We start from the raw sequence: 22,333 nt of genomic DNA, 5'->3' as shown, positions 1-22,333 counted from the left end.
TAAGTGGCTACATTGCTATAGAGAATGCATATTACAAAGAATCTTACCCTTGGATCCGTGACAATGATTCCCATGATATAAGTCATCAAGTCCATGAATGATTGAACAGAGTTTTGAACACCTCCCACCACCCCACGATCCGATTCTGGAACGGAATCCTGCATCCAAATTCCACAAGGTGGTATGGAAAAAATAACAAGTGTAAATTTACCATACTTGACTTTAAATGGCATCAGGTATTTATTCAGCCAGATGTTGGAGCTTATACAAAGAAATCTAAATTTGGTTAAGCACAAGTAATTGTTACTCAAATATAGGGTAATAACAAAAAAATATACACAATATTATCAGAGGACCCTGCCACAGAAATCGGCATCTTCCTCTTATACTGAACCATTTCGAGCTATAACTATCTACAAATCACTTCAATGTTATTTATATGACCTGAAGAAGACCTTGAACACAAGACAAGCCATTCAAGCTGATGAAGTAAATTCTGATATCAGATACACAACAAAGAGCCCAATTTAGATCCTTGAGGAAGAAATAACTCATTCATGCTCTCATTATCACATCATCATTCATCTAATAAATTCCTACTGTTTTGAGGACAAATTTTTGGATTCTTCTCCTGGTTAACCTGGTCATCCAAATAATTTTAATTATCCTTGTACAACACACTAGGCTGATGTATACCACATGAGTGTAGATAAACCATAATTAATGAATTAATGCATTCAAGTTTCAATAAATGAACCCTGCTAATTGGTCATTGAAGAGAACTCATCTTTGCTGAAACACAAGAAAAGCAAACAGAATAGGAAATTAGGAAGTAATTTGTAGTTGTGCTGCTTTATTGGCATAGCTGAGGTTGACATTTAAAACTTCCAAAATCAACCTGTACCTCTGTATTTAGCTGTTGATCATTGCGGGGTAAACTGAATAGAAAGCTTTCTCTTTGACTGTTAACCTACCAAAGATACAGATTTTGACTCAGGGAGTTATCTGTGATCTTATTTTACTACTTACAGGGTTTTTGACCAAGAAATAGATGTTGTTTCCAATTTTTGGAATGGACTAAACACAACTTGAATTTCATCTTTGACAGCCATATTAGTTGATTAAATATAGTCAAATATGCTGATTTCTGTAATATAATTTACCGTAACTCATTTAAATAGGCTGATGTGTGCCACATGAGAGCAGAATCGCAGATAAACCAGATATAATAAATTAATGAATATAAGTTTCATAAATGAACCCTATTAAATGTTCATTCAAATGAATTTACCTTTCTTCAAACACAAGGAAAGCAGAGTCAAAATAGGAAGTTAGGAAAAACATTGTAGTTGTGCTGCTTTATTGGCATAGCTGAGAGTGACATTTAAATCTGCCACAATCAACCTGCACCTTCATATTGAGCTGTTGATCATTGCTAGCTAAAATAAATAGAAAGGTTGCTCTTTGACCGTTAGCATGACTACAGATACAAATTTCTGCTCAACTTTGAAGGTAAGTTACCTGTGACTTATTTTACTATTGACAAGGTTTCCAACCAGGAATTAAATGTCATTTGCAATTTTTGGAAAGGAATACATGCAACCTGAATTCCATCTTTGACAGCCACATTGGCTAGTTATATATAGATATACATGCCAATTACTGTATTATAGCTTTATTTAAATAGTTGTGTTGGCTTATTCCTAGTCATGAATTTTATAGGTTGTCCTGTAGAGAAGTATGGAACCAAATACAGAAAGTAACATCTTAGAGAATACTGAGGGTCTTGATCTTGCACACACAAGCCCTAATTTTTCCAAGAAAATCAAGGATCTCCTTTCTTTGGAGTTTTATTTAGTTTCAAACTGTATTTCTATTGATTCTTGATGCATTATCTTGCCACTCTTCAGGTATAAATTTGTAATTTCTTTATTACTTTCCATTGATGATTGAAATCAGAAACTGTTATTGTGCCTCCAACAAAATTTATATGGTCTTTCATATAAATATCATGAGATTTGCCCTTGTATTGTTTAAAATTTTCATGCATCCTTGGTAGTTGAAGTTCCTTGTTATAGGCTTCGTTCAATCAAGTTTAAATTTACAGCCCTCAAGTTTACTTTTATGCTGTGCCTTTTTGCCTTGATTTTGGTTCCTCATCAATCCTGTTTGGGCCACCAGAAAAGCATAAATTAATCTTTCTTCCTCTCAAGGTGTTTAATTTTTGTATTTTATTGTGTTTGAAGCTATGCTCCATAGAGTTTCAGGGATAGGGACGTATATACAGTATGGGTATGGTTCAGAGCCAATTTTTAGGGGGCGGCTATGAACATTGAGAACATAGGGGAATTTTTATATAGAGAGAGATTTCGAATATGCATATCATAAAATTGATAAACCACTAACCATACACATTTTAGAAGTTCAATACATAACAAATTAACAAGATTTATGCAAAGAGACTATTTTGAAGTGCTTGTAGCTTGAAAACTTATTGTTTCTAGATACAAAAATTTATGAATTGAATAAAGAAGCAGGTGTCCTCAAACTCTGTGTTGTGAAGCTTGAAGTTGGTCTGTGTATTTTTTAGGTGCATTGATCAATTTATCTTTGATTAATTTTATAGTTTATCTCTGTAGGTTGGCTAAAAAATTTGTAAGTCACTATGACCACAACTTACAAAATTGAGACTTTAGGCAATGTTTCATGAGATTTCTCTCTCCTCTCAACAATATGAGAGGCTCCCTTCTTACTGTAGATGGTTCCAATAGAAACTCAACTAGAAATTACAAAAAGGAAGTTCTCTTAATCACTTCCTCTTTTTTTAGGAATGATTTACACACAACTACAACTTCAAAATTAATAAAAAGGTATTATTGCTATGATAATACAAGTGGCTTCGTTTACTTATATATTTTCAGTGTAACCCAGGTGCGTGCACCCAAGTCAAAAACCTGAAGCACCCAATGCGGGTGCATCATGCACTCGAGTACCCCCACTGGCCGAAAATGCGCCGCTGCACCTCGGCCGCACTGGTCAAGCACCCGGGTGGTTCGCGGGTGCTCGGGTGCGTCACAGGTGCTTGGGTGCGGGGTTGCTCCCAGGGTGCTCCTAGGGTGCTCGCGGGGTGTGGCCGGCTAAATGGCTCAAATAGTTTTTTATAAAAACAAAATTTCTTTTCTTTTTTAATTTGTTTTTTATGCATGCTTAGAGAGCACTTGGGATGATTTCATTCTCATTATTGACATTTTGTCATTTTGTTGATTGTACTCACTTTGATATGGCTATGGTACATTATTTCATTTCACTGTTTCATGCTACTCAGCTCATTGTCATCATGAGCATCTTTATGATATATCATATGTGATATTCATATTTGAACAATGAATTTTGAAGCTTACATCTTGAACTAAGTTAATTTGTTAAATGGTCACTAGTAATGGTTATGAAGTTTCAAGTTTGAACTTATGGTTTGTGAATCACATTTCAATTTTCTCTATTCAACTATATTTGGTATGTTATATAATATATTAAAGTATCATTTCATAATTAGCATTTTCAGTCATATATATTATATATTATGCAACCACCTCCCCCCCCCCCTCCCCCCCCTTTCACACCCCACTGCCGCACCCCCCCCCCCCCCCCCACCGTCTCCAAATTGAGGCCATTTTTTTCCCGCACCCGAAACTCGTCCCGACATCCCCCCACACTGCCGCACCCCCGCACTGAGGTAACACTGTATATTTTGTGAAACAAATACAAGAACTCAACTTCTCTTGCACTTGTCTCAAATGAAGATTCAAGAAGAATAACCAATAAGACACAAAGTCTCTTATTGGATACTCTAAAATTTAATAAAAAAACACTTACAATTGAAACCCAAAGTTTTCAGCTCTATGTAATTGCAGCCACACTATCGTACAAAGTCTTCAAAAGTTCAAATTAATTCTGAACGCAATAGGCCTCTCAAAGTCTACACAATTGAATTCAAATCCCTCTTGTATCAAAACATTAAAATTCACAATCAACTCAATAAAATGTCATCACATAACAATCTGAATTGGCACAAAGTCTCAAAACAATTTGCCTCTTTTATTGTAACAATCTGATTTACATCCAAACACAAAGTCTTAGAGTGCACATACAAACCAGCAGAATTTTCTTGCCTTGCCAAAAGATGCTTATTTATAACAAGCTTCCTCTTTTATATAGGGAAAGATTGAAGAGAAAGGTAGAGAAAGAAGGGGAGAACCCTTAACCACCTTGACCTATTCTCTAACAAACTTGTGACTTTGACTTATCGAAAGTTGCCTGCCTAATGTGCTTGCAACCTGATCACATGTTACAACTTTTCAAGCAATACTATCACATGCAATTATATTTTGATTTTCTATTCTATGTAATATGTCAATTATAAATTATAAATGGAAGATGAAAATATTCTAAGTGCTTGACAAGACACAACTTCTATTACATCATCCTTTTTGGTCTTCATGCTGCTAAAGGAATGTGTTATGAATGGTGTGTTCAGATTTGGAGAAAGTGTCTCTAACTGGGATATAAATATGAATCATTGATTGTTCCATCGAATGTCCATTGCCCATTTTTTTTTCTTGAAAGCATTCTATGCTTGTAATCATTATTTCAAAAGTTCAAATTTACTTTGAACAAAATAGGCCTCTCAAAGCCTACACAATTGAATTCAAATCCCTCTTGAATCAAAACATTGAAACTCACAATCAACTCAAGAAAATGTCATCACATAACAGTTTGAATTGGCACAAAGTCTCCAAACAATTTGCCTCTTTTACTGAAACAAATCTGATTACATCCAAGTACAAAGTCTTAGAGTGCACATACAAACCAGCAGAACTTTCTTGCCTTGCCAAAAGATTCTTGTTTAATATAAGCTTCCTCCTTTATATAGGACAAGATTGAAGAGAAAGAAGGGGAAAACCCTCCACCAACTTGACTTATTCTCTAACAAACTTATAACTTTGACTTGTCCAAAGTTGCCTGCCTAATGTGCTTGCAACCTGATTACATGTTACATGGTATTTGCAAATTAGGATAACAAATCTCAAATAAATTGCAATTATAATTAAAGAATCTGTTAGATATGGTACCAAATTGCTTGCAGCTAGTACAATCTTGAAGCCATACTGTGTATGTGCAAACTTTAATAGGAGACATTGCTTGCAATCTAGTCTCATCACCCGAATAAGTCTGGAAACACTTGTGAATTTCCCAACATACCCCTTTCTTGTTCAGATGCTGCTTGCTACAGGAAATGGAAGCCTTTACAAAGCCTCCTAATGACACCTTTAGGCATTATCAGTCACCACACAATGAGCAGGGTTTAATGGTGTCAAACGGGAGAGATTTATGATGCCAAATTATGGCAGATAATGTCACACACAAACCCCAAATACTGGCCACCCAAGCTGAAGAATATAGCAGGCCTATGTGCGCCAAGATTCTCAGACAATTATCTTCAAATAACCACAGTTTGTAACATATTTTGAAGGCACATAAAACATCCAGCTATTCTGATTGATTTCCAACCAAATAGGAGCAGTTTTGGTATAGAACAAAACCAAAATTGTGATCAGAATAATTTACTAGATAATCATAGCACAATTCATCATGTCTTTCAATGGCTCACCAAATAATACAAACAATAGCCAAGAGAATGATATTTTTTCTCCATGAAGTTTCTTTTATAATACAAAGTGCAACTTGGCTTCTTCCTCACACTTTTCATTAAAGAGCCCACATCAATACACTTTTTAATTAGAAGCTCCCATTTAATAATTTTAAATAAATAACTCTCTAGCTTGTAGCTTCATGAAGACACCTTTCACTTAAAAGGCTTCTTCAACGCACCATCAAATTTTAACACTTAAATGATGAAGTCATTATTTAAGATAGTAAACAACTTATAATATAAAGCTCCATTAATTTACCCAATCAGTCGCTGAAGAAGACAATCCCCAGGTGCCTCAACTATACTATCAAAAATAGTAACCGACCATAATTGATGTAACAGCCGGTTTTTCTACAATCTAATTCCATCATTTAACTAACTGAATTAGAGTATCTATTTCACATGACAAGGAAAAAAACCGTCTTAAAAGCTGAATATAAAATCTATAATGCTTTCCTAATAAAACAGTTTATCATTAACTATAAATTTGACAAATTCAGCTGAACTAAATCTAAACTAATTTCTGAGATGAAAATTTCTATGCTTTGAATAACTAACTAACTATTAAAGATAACGTTCATCTTTTCCGTAAAGTAAAACCTTCAGCTGGAAAGGAAAATACTAACTAAAAGTTAAGAAGTACATACAGATTTAATGTGAGACCCCTTTTCAAATTGGTTGTTCATGCTTGACTTTGGTGGGAGGAGAAGCATTATCATTGGCTTAACCTCCCAACCACGGACCTTTTTACTTATCCCCACATGTTCTAATTTAATAGAACGGCCCTCCCTACCTTGAAGTCGAGCATGGGATGTTCATTGATCCAGCCATCAGAGTATTCAGGTGGGTTGAGGTCCCAATAGCTATTCGAATGAATAACTGAAGCATCAGGACAACAACGCAATCCATTTGTTGTGGCAAGTCTGCCTATTATCGGCTTGGCCAAGGATTTCAGATGTGGGTTTAAAACCCAATCTCCACCACTCAGCTTGACAACTAATTCTCAAAGTGAAATCGCATGAGCTAAATGCATTAAATTTGTTTGTGTAATTTTTAAGTTACTGTCCTCCTTCTTGTTTCAAATTATAACAAGTTCATTAACTCCTTATCACCATTTTTCAAGCCATCGGCCAATGACTCACTGGTGCCTGAACCTACATTCTTATTGTAAGACTTGCACCTTCATCACCTTTTCTGGCATTGGCCGGATGATTTCCTTGGTGCTCTTATACTATTATCTGTTATTGATTCACCTTTTCAGAGTTTTAAATAAAGAGTTTTAAAGATGATCTTTTCAGACTTTAAACACAAGGTACAAGCATACAATTTATTCCAATCATACAATTAGATATTATTTTTCTAGACCTTTGATATACACAGCAGAGATTTTGATCTTCTTGCTAATTACATGGATAGATATCACAAGCCTTAAGAAGGACTAAGACTGCTCAGGTAATTCAAAGAGGAATCAACTTGTTATATTTTTAATATGGAAGACATAACAAAAAGGTAACAATCTAATGCCGACTCATCTTGGAAGTGGTAATGGAAAGACATTAAAAGAAAGCACAATTATTTCCTTGCGTGACACAAGCTTTGAAGATGGCTTGCTACTCCCATAATCAGCACTTTCTTCCCAGACTTCTACGGCTTTCTGGATGTGATGATATAATCACGATGAATACCCAAGTTCTATCGACAGCTTAGAAAGTTCAAAAGATGATGTTGGGAAACAATATGGAGACGGGTTTAGATGTTAAAGGTTCCGAAACTGAGCAGGGTGATAGATGTGAGCAAAGGTAATAGGTATGAGCAAGGTAATTGCAGAGTGAATGTGAGTCGGCTATCCCAAGGTGCCCGATAGACAACAAGGCTTGTATATTTATTTATTTGAACCTAGCCTTACGGCTTCCTGCCGTTACAAGATCATTTTCGACTTCTGAATTTGAAAAGAAAGAATAGGAAAAAGAAAACGAAAAGAGAAGGAAAGATTAAGGGTCAATTTAATAATATTATTTTATGTTATTTTATTGTCTTTGTTAAGTTTATAAATATGTACGCATAAGGTGGCTGAGTTGGATTAGAAATTTTAATGTAAGGGTGCCATTTTATGTTTATATATTTATGATCCTAAATAAGAGAGTAAAATAATATCAAGTGATATTATTATTTGAGAAATTTATTTAAGGTAATAATTTTTGTTTATATTTATTATTTATATTTTTTTTTTAGCTTTAGTTCTAGCTCATGTGGATTTCACCAAGAAATTTGTTGTCAAGCCCTAATTAACTTGCCAAGGCGGTTTTTAGGTCAAACCTATCATTCCTGATGACTGAATCTTATGACCATCTCATTCTAATGACCTCGTTTCGTAATGCTTCCCCTCTTTCTCCGGTCTTCATCCTACAACCTTTAAAAACAACTCTCGCCAAAACATCATTTCTTGTTTCATAATTTGTTATATAATATTGTTAGGAAAATTCATCATTAATACTAACTGATTCATAAGAAAATAAACTGTCTTCATTTCACATGAATACAATAGCTAACTTTAACTAACTCAATTTCACATGATAATCAGATTGATGCAAGGGCTAAAGATAACTGCTTCAATTTCACATGAACGTGAATAAATTAAACAATGGCTATAACTAACATGATAAAACAATGGCTATTATAAACTAATTTCAACTGAGTATGAGAAATTATTTTGGTTCAACGACTATATTAGCCTAAAAAATTTAGGGCAAAAATTGGGATGTAACAATTGACTTACTATATATAGCAAGTCTATCGATAGAAACCCTCAAATCAATCAGTTAGCTCACAAGGGTCATAGTGATGAAATGACCAAGCCTTACTTTAAGAATCTACTAAAATGGGGACATTGCAGTCCTCCCTCCCTATTATTGCTTGTCCTCAAGCAATAGTCGGAACCAAAGGAACATATCAATCCATGAGGATCCCAAGGAAAAGTATGAGCAATGCCCCTGACATCATCCACAAACACCTGTGATAATAACTCAATCCAAAAAGCTATCTTGAATATCCTGTCACCATACCAATGATGGCAACTCAACTAATCTTTCGTACTAAACCTATCTCCACCTGGATCCCAATAGAGATATAGCTTGCATCCATCCATATCAAGGAAAAATGGATATTCGATATCATCTATGAGATCAGAACTCCTTGCACACTCTATCAATCTACCATGAGTATGAAGTCTATCTGTGCAACAGGAACTAGTACTCCCAAAAGTATCTATAGCATAACCCAAACATCCATCCCCTACAAAACCATCACAGATATTTTGACTATGCAAGTAGCCTACCACTAACTTGCAACTACCAACCCCATCAACTACAAATGGTGCAAGCCCATCCTATAAAGGATGGTATGACAATGTGTTACATCCCAATTTTTGACCTAATTTTAAATTTTCTCATAGCCGTTAGATTGAACTGATTTTTCTTTCATAATCATGTGAAGTAGGTAGTTATTTAGACCCGTTGTATTAACTGTTTAATGAAGATGGTCGTTGTCCATTATTTGTTATGTGATGTTTAGCAGTTGCTTGATTTTGGAATTATGGTTAAATGATTAAATTCTTTTAAATGTTAATATGAAAATTATTATGGAACTTGTTATTATCGTGGAAATGTTGCACGGGTGATTGTAGGAGAAGATGAAGGGGGGAGCATTGCTAAATGGGATCAACGGAATGGGATACTAGCTTAGTCCAATCATCAGGATGACAGGTATGACCTTAAATTGCCTTGGTAAGGACCTAGCGACTTGAACTTCAAGATACAATTGAAGGACCTACATGAGCTATTAAGAAAATATTGTAAAACATAAAATAATTTAATTAAAATATAATACGCACCTCAAAGGTTTTTGATTGACCTTTCCATCACATAATTATAATTAATAACTATGTACATACATAGATATAAGAATAAAATGACACCATAATATTATTATTCCTTTATAATAGTATGATGTCACCCTATAATTATATCTACATGCATGTAGATAGATATAAACCATAAATATTTTTCAATTTATAACCTTCAAATCTTTCTCCATCTTTTTTTATTTCATTTTTTTTCTTATTTGAAACCAATTGTAACACTTGACATTTTTATTTGGCGTTCAAGAGCCAAGATATTTCTTTATGTTATGGCTTCTTGGAAGCCAAGGAGACACATTACCCTTTTATTTAAGAAGTCGAGAGAGAGAGGCGGAAGACATGTATTTTCAAGCATCCGACTTATATAATTTTTTAGGCACCCGACTTCTATCTTTCCAAGCATCTGACTTCCATCTACCACACGAAATCTCTGCAATACCATCTGATATATCTCTACCTTTTTAGCATTGCCAATCTCTTCTATGTTTTGGGTACTATTTTTCTTTCTGAAGACATGACTGTAAATCACCTTGTGAATGCACCTGGAAATTGTTCAGAGAAAGAACTGAATCATTAGCATTTGGTAGGATTCCAAACATTTCCAGAATTATATCAATTTATGTGGTCCATCAACCTCAAATAATGTTATGAATTTTATTATCAGCTACTACTGTATACCAAACTCCTTAGCAATAGGTAGCTATTGTATGTTCGTCATGCTTAAGTATCATCATTTGACTCACTTAAGGAGTTGTTATCAAAATAATAGTAAAGTATCCATGACAGAGAAACATATTTTATTGATGTCATTGATAATCAGAACCAAATGATATTTTTTGCAAGTCTTAAAGAACATATTCTTTCAAATCACAGATTGTGAAAAGCTGTAAACATACAGTATTCATGATTTAGTTGAGAATCAACAGATAGAGTCGATTGCTCTAAGATTCCTAGCACCTAGGGCTCATTGGCTGTATAGCTGTGGAAAAGGTGAAGAGATGAGATGGAATCTGCAATGACATGGAAGTGAAATCAGATATGATACAATAAAACTAAATACCTTTTGCTTAATAGCTCATGCTTGTCCATATTGTTGTTTCCCTATTGTCAAGTCAAGTGGTGGTGATCGAGTCATTGAACCCATCAGAAAAACCTTGGCCAAAGTCGTTTAAAGGCATGTTTTCCATCTAAGATCACTTGATGTCAGTGGTGCCAATTATTCAGGCATGTTTGTCCATAACTGTGTGGACATTCTAAACACCAGAAAGCTCAAGTGGCTGGACTAAAAGTATCCCAAGCCCAATCCCAAGGTAGGGGGATCCTTTCTAATTCAATAGATTGTGTGGGGATAAACATGGTCCAAGGTTGGGAGGTTAAGCCTAAGTCAATGCTTCTCCTCTTACCGAAAGTTGCGGCTTGCACAACCAACTAAAGACTCACTGGATAATACTTGTATGTTTTATTTTCTTCTTTTCATGTTAAGCATCTACTTTACTTGTATGTAGAAAAAGATAGTTAATCGTTATTCCAGTTATTACAGATGATCGTTGATACAGTTATTTCAGTTAATCGTTATTATAGTTATAGTTAAATTTAGTAAAATTGATCATTGATATAGTTATCTCAATTGAACATGGTTATTTCAGTTAATCGTTGGTAGTTAAAAACAGTTAATGTCCTATGAAAAGGAATTTAGTTATTTGTTCAATAATTTGTTGGGAAAAGCTCTTTATAAATCGTGATTGTTGTGTTATGAAAAACCATTTGTTACACAATGGAGCCAACCCACACCTATGTGAAAACAAATCCTCTAATTGTGGGTCAAAAGAGAAATGATGAGCACCTCTCAGTACATAATTGCAGTAAAATTATCCAATCTCAGTCAGAGGCTCATTAGTACCAAATGGGAATCAAGAGATGGCTGCAACCTATGACTTTGAACAAGTTGAACAAGATCTCGTGTAACCCTCTCAACAAACCCAACTACAAAATCCCTATGGGGAAGCATTGTAGCCAAAGCCTCTACAATCTTTCCCACCAAACATCAAATATTGTGAGAACATCAGATAAGAGTACCTTCAAAATCTCTGTAGGATCCCTCCTGCAATTCTGAACTCTCAAGCAGATATTCCATAGATGACTCTGTGCAATAGAAATTATATAACGAAGCATCAACTCATCCCCTATAATCCACAACTGATCTCTCTAAAATTGTGGCACTACCAACTATCTATCACTATCAACTGTACAAGATGAAGTAAGAGGATTGTTTCCACAAGGAAACATTTGACATGAGAATCAACCTCCCAACCAAATGATACTCGACATTTATCTAGTGAAGACGAAGGAGTGGCGTTGTGGACTGTCACACAACTCATGGCCGAATCCTCCGCTACAACACCATGGCTATCAAAATTTTGTCCCAAATCACCTCTCAAGGGACTAACCACGAGATAACTTGACACAACAAAAAGCTCTATGCAATCCTCCACTAATGCACTCATCTCATTTGTAGCTACTGCACTAATCTCAAGGGTAAATGTAATTGCATCCTCATCAAATCCATCATCCCTATCCATGAAAGTAAACTCAGCACCAACCACCACTCTATGTAGGTGAATTGGATCTAGAGTTGGCATAGACTACACATGGTCCAACTCCATGGTAAGCTCATCCAAACATGATTGTGAGAGGACCAAGTACATTGCAAAGAGTCCACAGTCAGCTCAATCTCATGGGTGATCTCGTAAACCTCCTCCTTTCCCCTCAAGGCATCATAACATACTTGGTCTCTCTTGAGCAAGAAATCTTGATCTAACAACTGTAAATAATTATGTCTCACAATCCCAATAGCCTCTTGGAGAGCATGAAACTCCTCAAGGGAAAGACCTCCATCATGGTGTTCATCTATCACAGGGTGCCCCAACCTAGGTAGCCAACATTTGATGAGAAGCATCAAAATTCTCTAAAGCTGCTGCAATCATGCTATCGCTAACCTTCATCTTTTCAATCAAATGATAAGGAACCTATAACCGATGACTCTTATACATGTCGTCTAACCTCCATCATAGTGTTCATCTATCACAGGGCACCCCAACCATAGGTAGCCAACATCTCATGAGAAGCATCAAAATTCTCTAAAGCTGTTGCAATCATGCTATCACTAACCTTTAGCTTTTCAATCAAATGATAAGGAATCTAGAACCAATGACTCCTATACATGTCCTCTGACCCAAACTTGGCACTAGGAAACTATATCTACACTCGCCACATGATCACTAACATCATGCATGCTATCATCCTCGCACACATCAAAAACTAAGGTATTGCTACTGGGTACCTCTACCAATACCTCCTCTAAAGAAGTGGAAGCCACTGCTGTATCAAACTATTCACGTCTTTGCTTTCCCCTCATCAATAAGTCCCTATAAATCATAGTCCTAGAACCTATAATCATCCAATAAAAACAATTTGCCTCTTTTATTGAAACAAATCTGATTTACATCCAAGCACAAAGTCTTAGAGTGCACATACAAAATAGCAAAATTTTCTTGTCTTTCCAAAAGATGCTTATTTAACATAAGCTTCCTCCTTTATATAGGGAAAGATCAAAGATAAAGGTAGAGAAAGAAGGGGAAAACTCTTAACCACCTTGACCTATTCTCTAACAAACTTGTAACTTTGACTTATCGAAAGTTGCTTGCCTAATGTGCTTGCAACGTGATTACACTTTACAACTTTTCAAGCGATACTATCACATGCACTTATATTTTGATTTTCTATTATATGTAAGATGTCAATTGTAAATTACAAATGCAAGATGAAAATATTCCAAGTGCTTGACAAGACACAACTCCATTGCATCATCATCCTTTTTGGTCTTCATGCTGCCAAAGGAATGCTTTATGAATGATGTGTTCATATTTGGTGAAAGCATCTCTAACTAGGATATCAATATGCATCATTGATTGTTCCATTGAATGTCCATTGCCCATTTTTGTCTTGAAAGTATTCTATGCTGGTAATCATTATTTCATCTCCTTGTAGTCTCCACTCTATGATCATGCTTGCCTTGTGTCCCTCTTTCTTCTTCGCATGCACGATTGGAGGACTTTCAAGCACTGAAGGATGAAGTTACTAAGATACAACTAGCTCTTTAAATGGTGGAAAAAACTTAAGATAATAAGCACAATCTAAAAATTAATGAAGTTGTTAGTTAAGAAGAACGGGTGTGATTAAAGGCCTAACTAATTAGTTGTTTGTAAGAGGCATGAGTTCAAGAAACAACTCCATCATGCATTTTCAATGTGTATTAATTATTAAATGGGGATCAGAAAGAATTCCAAAGCCATCAATTGAGCATTTGTGTATTCAGTTCAAAAATGGATCATTCTTAAGGAGCAGGCAGCAGCCAAGTAGAGGCAGTGTCCTGCCACCTGTAGCAAGTTCAAGGATGCAGAATTACAGAGACTTGAAACCAGAGATGGCATCAAGATATCACAATTTCACAAGATACTTTAGCAGATAAGCGATCAGATAATACCTTAAGGTATTTCAGACCTATCAGCAGCACACGATTCACATACACATAAGATAAAGATCACAAATAGTGATTGGTACATTATTTTCAGATCAATATAAATTCTATATTTGATAAATATAATACAGCAATAGTATTTATCTGTTTCTTCTCACACAGTAAGAGAATTTAGATCGAATACAATCTTTATCAAAATGATACTTGTCTGCTTCAGCAATTGTTGAATAGATCTCTCTCATATTCAGAATGGCATAAGAAAGAGAATCTCATATATATTCAGATTAATCTTTGTTTCATCAACGTTTATCTTGCATAAGCATTTGGAGTATAAATTCAATCTTTTCTTATCGAAGGAAATCTCCATTATATTGCAACTATACCATCACCAAGAATCATATCAGAACTATTGTTTAGCAATATAACTCTTTCATAACATTGAGATGACGGACACTTGCATTAATCAATCTCTCGTTTGTCTAGTTCATAGAAAATAAGGATATCGATAATTATGTTTTTGCAAACCATATTCAACACATTAAATTATAGAAAATAAAAGAATTGGGTGCAAGCCATAGATAGAATAGAAAAGAGTCTCTTGTAATTTCAGAAAGTAGGCAAAAAAAACCTAAGAAATGAAATAGGTGGACATTACAAGAGGTATTAGAGAAAGCTATCATGCCGACCTATGATAGTGGGCATGGAAAGAAATAGAGAAGTGAACAAGAAGACATTAGTAAGGTGGGGAAGAGAATTCGATGACAGGATGAATAAATTTATGGCAGAGCAATGAAATACACAATAACAAATAACATAATTATTAGAGATGCTAACTCAAACCGTGATGAATAAAAATCATAAAGAACATGAGGGGAAAAATGAAAGTAATGAAGGATGTTCAAAACATCATTTACCTTGCACAAACTCTGGACTGGTGATACTTACCTTTCCTCAAAAGGTACAACAAGAAAAAGACAATGAAGCATTTGACCAAGAAAGTCAGTCAGGATCATCACTCTGATTCAAGGAGAAAGATAAACTCAGTCTGCCATACTTTGATGGTTTGGGAAAGGCCATGGCATGTGCATGGGTTCAACGAGTAGACACCTTCCTACTCAATCTCATGATAAAAAAGGAAGCAATAAAGTATGCTGCCCTGCACCTAGATAAGGTGGCTCACAAATGGAAGTACCATTGCATGATCACCATGAACCACAGACAAATCACATCACATATGGAGTTCACAGAAATAGACTAATTGAAAGATTCAACAAGGATCCTAAGCTTTATTTTAAGGAGTTAGCACAATTGAAACAAAGAGAGATCAATTGAGGAATATGTTACGAATTTCCAAAGACTCCATGTTGGTTGCCAATATCTCCAAAAGGAGATTGTCTGTACTATTTATGGATGGTCTATTCTCGGAGGTTAGGTCAAGGCCCTCAACCCTAACACACTCCAATGAGCCATCAAGATATCCCAGGATATAGATTCTACTACAACTAAGAACAAAATAACATCAAATGGATCATAAACTAATGAAGATAAAGCTAAACACCCTTACCAAAAGGAATTGGCAAAGGAAAACACAATAGATAGAGATGCTAGACAAGATCTAAGAAGGAACGTATTTTTTTTCACATACAAAGAACCTTGGGAACACGTGCATGGGAAAAAGAAAAATACATCATTTAGAAGTAAAACCTGATAGTGATGTAAAAAACAAACTTGGTAGTGATCAAGATAAAGACAAGATAAATTTATTAATGTCGAATAGGAGACCACAAACGGATCTCAAGGACTACAGAGAGTACAAAAGGGCCGCAGCCAGTAGCAGTAACACCAAACGCTGTCCATGGAAAGAACAAAATGAAAAAGCAAGAAGACAAAACAAAAAGCAACAAGAGCCTGAGTACTTCCCACAAGCGAGAAGTACCCAAGAACCAAAGGATAAGGCCTGAGGCAAAGGTGAATACTGGTCATGGGCTGCCTCAAGGAACAGCTAGAGGCAGGGTGGAGCTGCCGAGTATACCCACTGCAAAGTCTCATGAATCTGGTGTGGCTTTGAAGAGCAGGGGGAAGAATTTAGGGCCAAAGAACACTCTCCTAAAGATGAGAAGAGGGTATAATTCAACTAGGTTGAGAAGTCAAAGCTATAACTATTTCAAGACTTGTGGTGTATTAAAAGGACAAAATATTACAATACTAAATGACAGTGGAGAAACTCATAAACTAATTGATTTGTCCTTGGTTGCTAAAAAGGGCCTTCAAACAGCTGAGAATAAAGCTTTTTGTGATGGTGGAAACTAGATACCAAATATCTTATGCAAGAAAGGTCCGAAAGTTAAAATATCACAGTTGGCAATTATACTAACACCAATCATATGTACATTGTAGAGTTGGGTGAGAACAATGCTACACTTATTACCCACTAGATGATGTCCATTGGTAAGTACTCACAAAAATTTCAAACCATGGAATTCAGATTCAATGAAAATGGCAAGAAAGTGGTATTCAAGGGAGAAGTCAATGGGGCACTTCAAGTGGTATCAATTATGAAAAGGAAGCATATTTAGGCATGGAGATGCTGATTGGGCCACAAGAGGCCTTTTTTCAACTAAATCTGCAAACTAGAAAACTCAAGAACTATCATGATGGTGAATTACAAACCATTTTAAATAAGCATAGTCTAGTTTTTAGAGACATGCCACCCAGGAGACCACCACATAGGTGATTTGAACACACCATTGAATTGGAAGGTGCATAACTACTCATCTATGCTACCTGGAAACGCATTTCCACCTCTAAGACTCAGGTTTTGGAAACGGGGACGGTTTCGGGGACGGGGGGAATGGTAGGAAACTTTTCCAAGCCGTCCCCACTTAGATAGGAAAATCGGAAATGCATCCCCGAAACACAGGAAACGGTCAACGAGTTTCAAAAACTTGTTGGCTGTCCTGGAGACTGCATTTTCGTTGCCTAGAGTTTTCCGAAACTTCTAAAAAAGTTTTCGATTTTTACCACAAAAATTAAATAAGCCACCTGCGGACCCCGCAACTTCAAATATATTTAAAAATAAAACTTTTACTGTTTTTTATATAGACTTAAGTTTGTTAATATAATAATAACTCAATGTTTTCATTTCCTATCTTAATGTTTTATTAAATATAATCATAACCTTGCATCCATTATTATATATAATCATAACCTTGCGTCCATTAATAATAATAATAACTGTATACTTCTACTGTTACATGATCCATTATCGGCACCGATATCCAACAGATCTCTTTATCTTTTATGGTTTAATTTATATTACAGATCTAGTTTAATTTAAAAGTTTAATTGTTTAAGTCTTAACTTTTCAATGTTTTCATTTTATTGAAAGTTGATGTTTTTCATTGTCTCATTTGATTCATTTTGTAATGGGCACCCCTGGATGTCTCAAAAAAACTGAACCAAATTGTAATTACTTCAGCAGTATTGACATAATACTCCAGCCCATGCTTACGAACTTGCTACTACAATACTTTGTCCTTCAATCAGTCCACTACCTTCATAATACCATTCCCTCCAAGCGGCATAAGCGTCGGACAAGTAGTGAAGAAGATATGAGCAAAATACCAAATCCGCCTGTAGCCGGAAATGCAACTAAACTGCCTGATAATGAAGCCGATAACAAAGAATTCCAAAGGCCAAACCCCAAGGGAATGACGTCTAGAATGCTACAAGAGAGGATAAACGTCCTCAAATGCCAAGAACGGAGCTGCAACTCACACACCAATTTCTTCTCGTATTCAACCTCCTAATGAAGCCACAAATGCTTCCTTTTATTCTATTTCCAAGGGTCCGCTCAACTCATATGGACAATGTGGGATAAAAGATGTGTAATATATAAAACATATATTAAAATACCCCTTATGTCTCCCTTGGGTACACATCACCATAAAATAAATATTAAAGTAACACTTTAATATTTTACAATTAAATTAGACGTTACTTTAATAAAACTTCAGGCATTAAAATGTATTAGCAATCGGACTCCGAATAATGCGAGTGATAGCTCATCGGAAAGCTCTCACCGAGGAGTATCGAATCCAATCACCAAAATTGACCTGCACTGTGTCCTGCCGACTTACTAAAAATAGTAAGTATGCCTGAAACTGAGTAAATCAACTTCGTTTTGGCCCAAACTGGAAATGACTAGGCCAAAACATCCTAGGATCCCATTAAACCCTTCGTTAGCCCTCGGGACCATGTAGAACAAGGCTAACGCACACACACTTGGTCAACTGCTAAAATGGGGACATTACAGTCCGCCCCCCTTGAAATTGCTTGTCCTCAAGCAATCTCAGTCCAGCCTGCTGAATAACCTGCTCACTCTCCCATGTAGAATCTTCCTCCGGCAGGTCTTTCCATCTGACCAAATACTCTTTCACTATCCTGTTTCTAAGCTTCCTCTCTCTGGTGTCCAAAATAACCTCGGGTACTAACACAGGCTTCCCCTCCTCATCCAAAGGGGGTAAATCTGCAGAAGGCACTACACTCTGACCGATGGCTTTCTTAAGCCTAGAAACATGAAACACATTGTGCACTCGATTGCCCTCTGGAAGCTCAAGCTCATAGGCGACTTTGCCCACTTTGCGAATCACCCTGTAGGGACCATAAAATCTAGGTTTCAACTTTTCAGCTCCGCTCTTCTTGAGCGATGACTGTCTATATGGTTGTAGCCTCAAGTAAACCATATCCCCTACCTCGAAGATACGCTCTATTCGGTGCTGATCAGCATACAATTTTTGTTGATTCTGGGCCTATTGTATATTCTCTTTGAGCACTTTCAGGATGTCCTGACTATCCTGCAATAAGTTTTTGGCTTTGGGCACTCTACTGTCCCCCAAAACTAAATCCATGAAGCTAGGTGCTTCATAACCATAGAGTGCCATAAAAGGAGTCATCTTGATGGACATATGATAAGTGGTGTTATAACAATACTCTCCCATATGCAACCATCTGATCCAAGCCTTTTGTTGTGTAGTTACATAGTTCCTCAAATATCCTTCCGCCCATTTATTCACAATCTCTGTTTGCCCATCTGTTTGCGGATGATAACTAGTGCTAGGTGTAAGATCTGTACCACACAACCTAAACAACTCTTGCCAAAAAACACTCATAAACTTACTATCCCGGTCGCTGACAATGAATCTAGGCAGCCCATGTAACCTGAATATCTCTCTAAAGAAAAGATCTACCACCTATGCTGTTGTGTAAGTGGACGAAATAGCAAAGAAGTGAGCAAACTTCGTCAAGCGGTCCACCACCACATAGATGCAATCCCTTCCCTGTACTCGTGGTAAACCAGTGATGAAGTCCATCAAAATACTTTCCCATTTCCTATCAGGAATGGGCAAGGGCTGTAATAAACCTGCAGGAAATGTGTGCTCTCCCTTATTCTGTTGACAAACCACACACTCCCTAACATACCTCTGAACATCATCCTTGAGCCCTTTCCATGAGAACCGCTCTCGGATCTGCCTGTAGGTCTTGAAGACCCCCGGATGTCCAGCTGTGGGTGCATCATGAAATGCCTTCAGTATCGCCTCTCTCAAATGTGATGATGGAATCAAATAAACCCTGTCCTGAACTCTGATCAATCCATCTATCACCTCATAGCGATCATCCTGTATGGTACCTGAAATCAATCCAGAAGCCCAAGCATCTCCGACATACTCTGCTATAATCCGATCTCTCCAATCTCCTGAAATCTCTGCCAAAGCACATAAGTGAGGTCTCCGAGATAAGGCATCAGCCACCACATTTTTCTTACCTTTGACAAACTCTATGTCAAAGTCATAAGCCTGCAATTTAGTCACCCATTTTTGTTGCCGATCATTAAGATCACGCTGGCTCATGAAGTATTTAATACTGTTGTGATCAGTCTTGATCACAAAACGTCCACCTACCAAATATGATCGAAATTTGGCCAATGCATGCATTATGGCCAACATCTCCCGGTCATAGATAGAATAACTTTTCTCAACTCCCCGGAGCTTCCTACTCTCAAATGCAATGGGATGCTTCTCCTGCATCAATACTGCTCCAATCCCATCACCTGATGCATCACAATGAAGCTCAAAAGGCTTCGTGAAATCCGGTAGAGCTAGAACTGGACATGAAGACATTACCTGCTTGAAACGATCAAAACACCTCTGTGCTGCCACTGTCCACACGAAGGCTCCTTTCCTGGTAAGATCTGTCAAGGGTGTAGCAATCTGTGAGAATCCCTTAACAAACCTCCTATAAAAACCACATAAACCAAAGAATCCCTTAAGCTATGTAAGGTTTGTGGGAGTAGGCCACTCTACAATAGCTCTAATCTTTTCGGGATCAACCCGAACGCCATCTGCACTAATGATATGCCCAAGGTAAAGGAGCTCAGTCATGCCAAACTCACATTTAGATTCCTTGGCATACAATGACTCTCTCTCCAGAATAGATAACACCTCCTCCAGATGATGTAAGTGCTCCTCCCAGGTCTTACTGAAGACCAAGATGTCATCAAAGAAGATCAAGACAAATCTCCTCAGCTGCTTCCTGAATACCTGGTTCATACAACTTTGAAATGTAGCAGGTGCATTGGTTAGACCAAATGGCATAACCACGAACTCAAAGTGGCCATAGTGACATCGGAAGGCTGTTTTCTCAATGTCCTTTGCTCTCATCCTGATCTGATGGTATCCGGATCGCAAATCAATTTTGGTGAAGAAGCATGCCCCATGCAACTCATCAATCAGCTCATCAATCCTAGGAATGGGATACCTGTTCTTAATTGTTTTCTTATTCAGTGCCCTGTAATCGATGCACATGCGCATCGTTCCATCCTTCTTGTTTACCAATACTACTGCTAAAGCAAAGGGGCTCTTACTGGGCCTGATATGCCCCATCTCCAACAAATCCTTAATCGCCTTCTCTATCTCATCCTTGTGTTTCTTAGGATGACGATAGGGAGTAATCATAACTGGTTTGGCTCCCTCCTCGAGCTCAATAACATGTTCCATCCCTCTGTCAAGAGGAACCCCATGAGGAATATCGCTAAATACTTTAGCGTGTCTATCAAGTATCTTTTGGATATCTGGTGGATGACTCTTTTCTTGTGGCTCTGGTGAAGTTGGCATAATGTAGCATTCTGCCGCCCACTCTATGTCATCATGACGAAAAAGTCTCTGCATTCTCCTCAAGGACACTACTCTGCAACCTCCATCTGAAAGTCCTCTAAGTACCACAATTCTGCCCTCATGCTGGAATCTCATCTCCAATTTTGCTAGATTGAGTGTGAACTCAACTAGTGAAGCCATCCATGTCATGCCGAGGATGACATCATAATCTCCCATGTCCACAACATAGAACTCATCCTCCAACTCGTAGCCATCTCCAAACCTAATGCGAAGATTAGATATCTTCCGAGTGCATAATAACTTATCACCGTTAGCCACCATGACTCTAAACCCATCATGCTCCTCTGTCTGTAACCCTCTCCTGGCTACCAACTGTGCATCTATGAAGTTATGTGTAGCCCCAGTGTCGATAAGAGATATCACTTTCTGCCCCTGGATAGTACCCCTAACCTTAAATGTGATTGCCTTTTGGGCCCTTGTCAAGCGTGCCAACGATCTATTATCCTTAGGAATGTTGCGCTCCTCTATAGTGTTACCCTCATCTGAATCGGAGTGCTGATCCTCCCCTTCTGACTCTGACTCTTTTGCTGAAAAATATTCCATTTGATTTGCCTTAGCCTTGAGAGAACATTTATGAGATAAGTCCCAAGGCTCTCTACAATGGAAGCACAGCTTCTTCTTTCAAAGTTCATTCAAGGTTTCATTGTCTAGTCCTTTTGATCCTTCTTTGGGTTTGCTATACTCTTTCTGAAACGGTTTTTTGTCTTTGTCCTTGCGGTAGGAAGAATCTATTGAATGGTTTTTTCCTTTGTATACCGAAGGGGCTAAATCTCGTGCCTTTTTAGTTGCTTCAGCTAAGGTGAGTGGATCATGTCCCTTCACCCAACCTCATAATGGGTCAGCAAGACCATCACAAAATAACACCACCAATCTCCTAGGAGAGATATCAATAACAAGTACAAACAAGCATTGAAACTCGGCAATGTAAGCATCCACAG

At 37.0% G+C, this 22,333-nt stretch overlaps 1 protein-coding gene across 1 annotated transcript in view; it reads right to left on the bottom strand.

Moving 5' to 3' along the window:
- LOC149550420 (solute carrier family 40 member 1-like) overlaps positions 1-22,333 on the bottom strand; it is a 129,671-nt gene that overhangs the window by 1,652 nt on the left and 105,686 nt on the right. The window contains exon 7 of the mRNA XM_089793439.1: positions 48-158. Coding sequence (XP_089649565.1) covers positions 48-158 — 111 coding nt within the window. The remainder of the gene's footprint in view (positions 1-47; positions 159-22,333) is intronic.

The sequence above is a fragment of the Cupressus sempervirens genome, chromosome 7 (genome assembly GCF_028749045.1).
Source record: "Cupressus sempervirens isolate cs-2001-9-10 chromosome 7, ASM2874904v1, whole genome shotgun sequence".
Lineage (NCBI taxonomy): Eukaryota > Viridiplantae > Streptophyta > Pinopsida > Cupressales > Cupressaceae > Cupressus > Cupressus sempervirens.
Note: the sequence above shows the minus strand (reverse complement) of the source record. Positions and strands in the feature narration are given on the sequence as shown.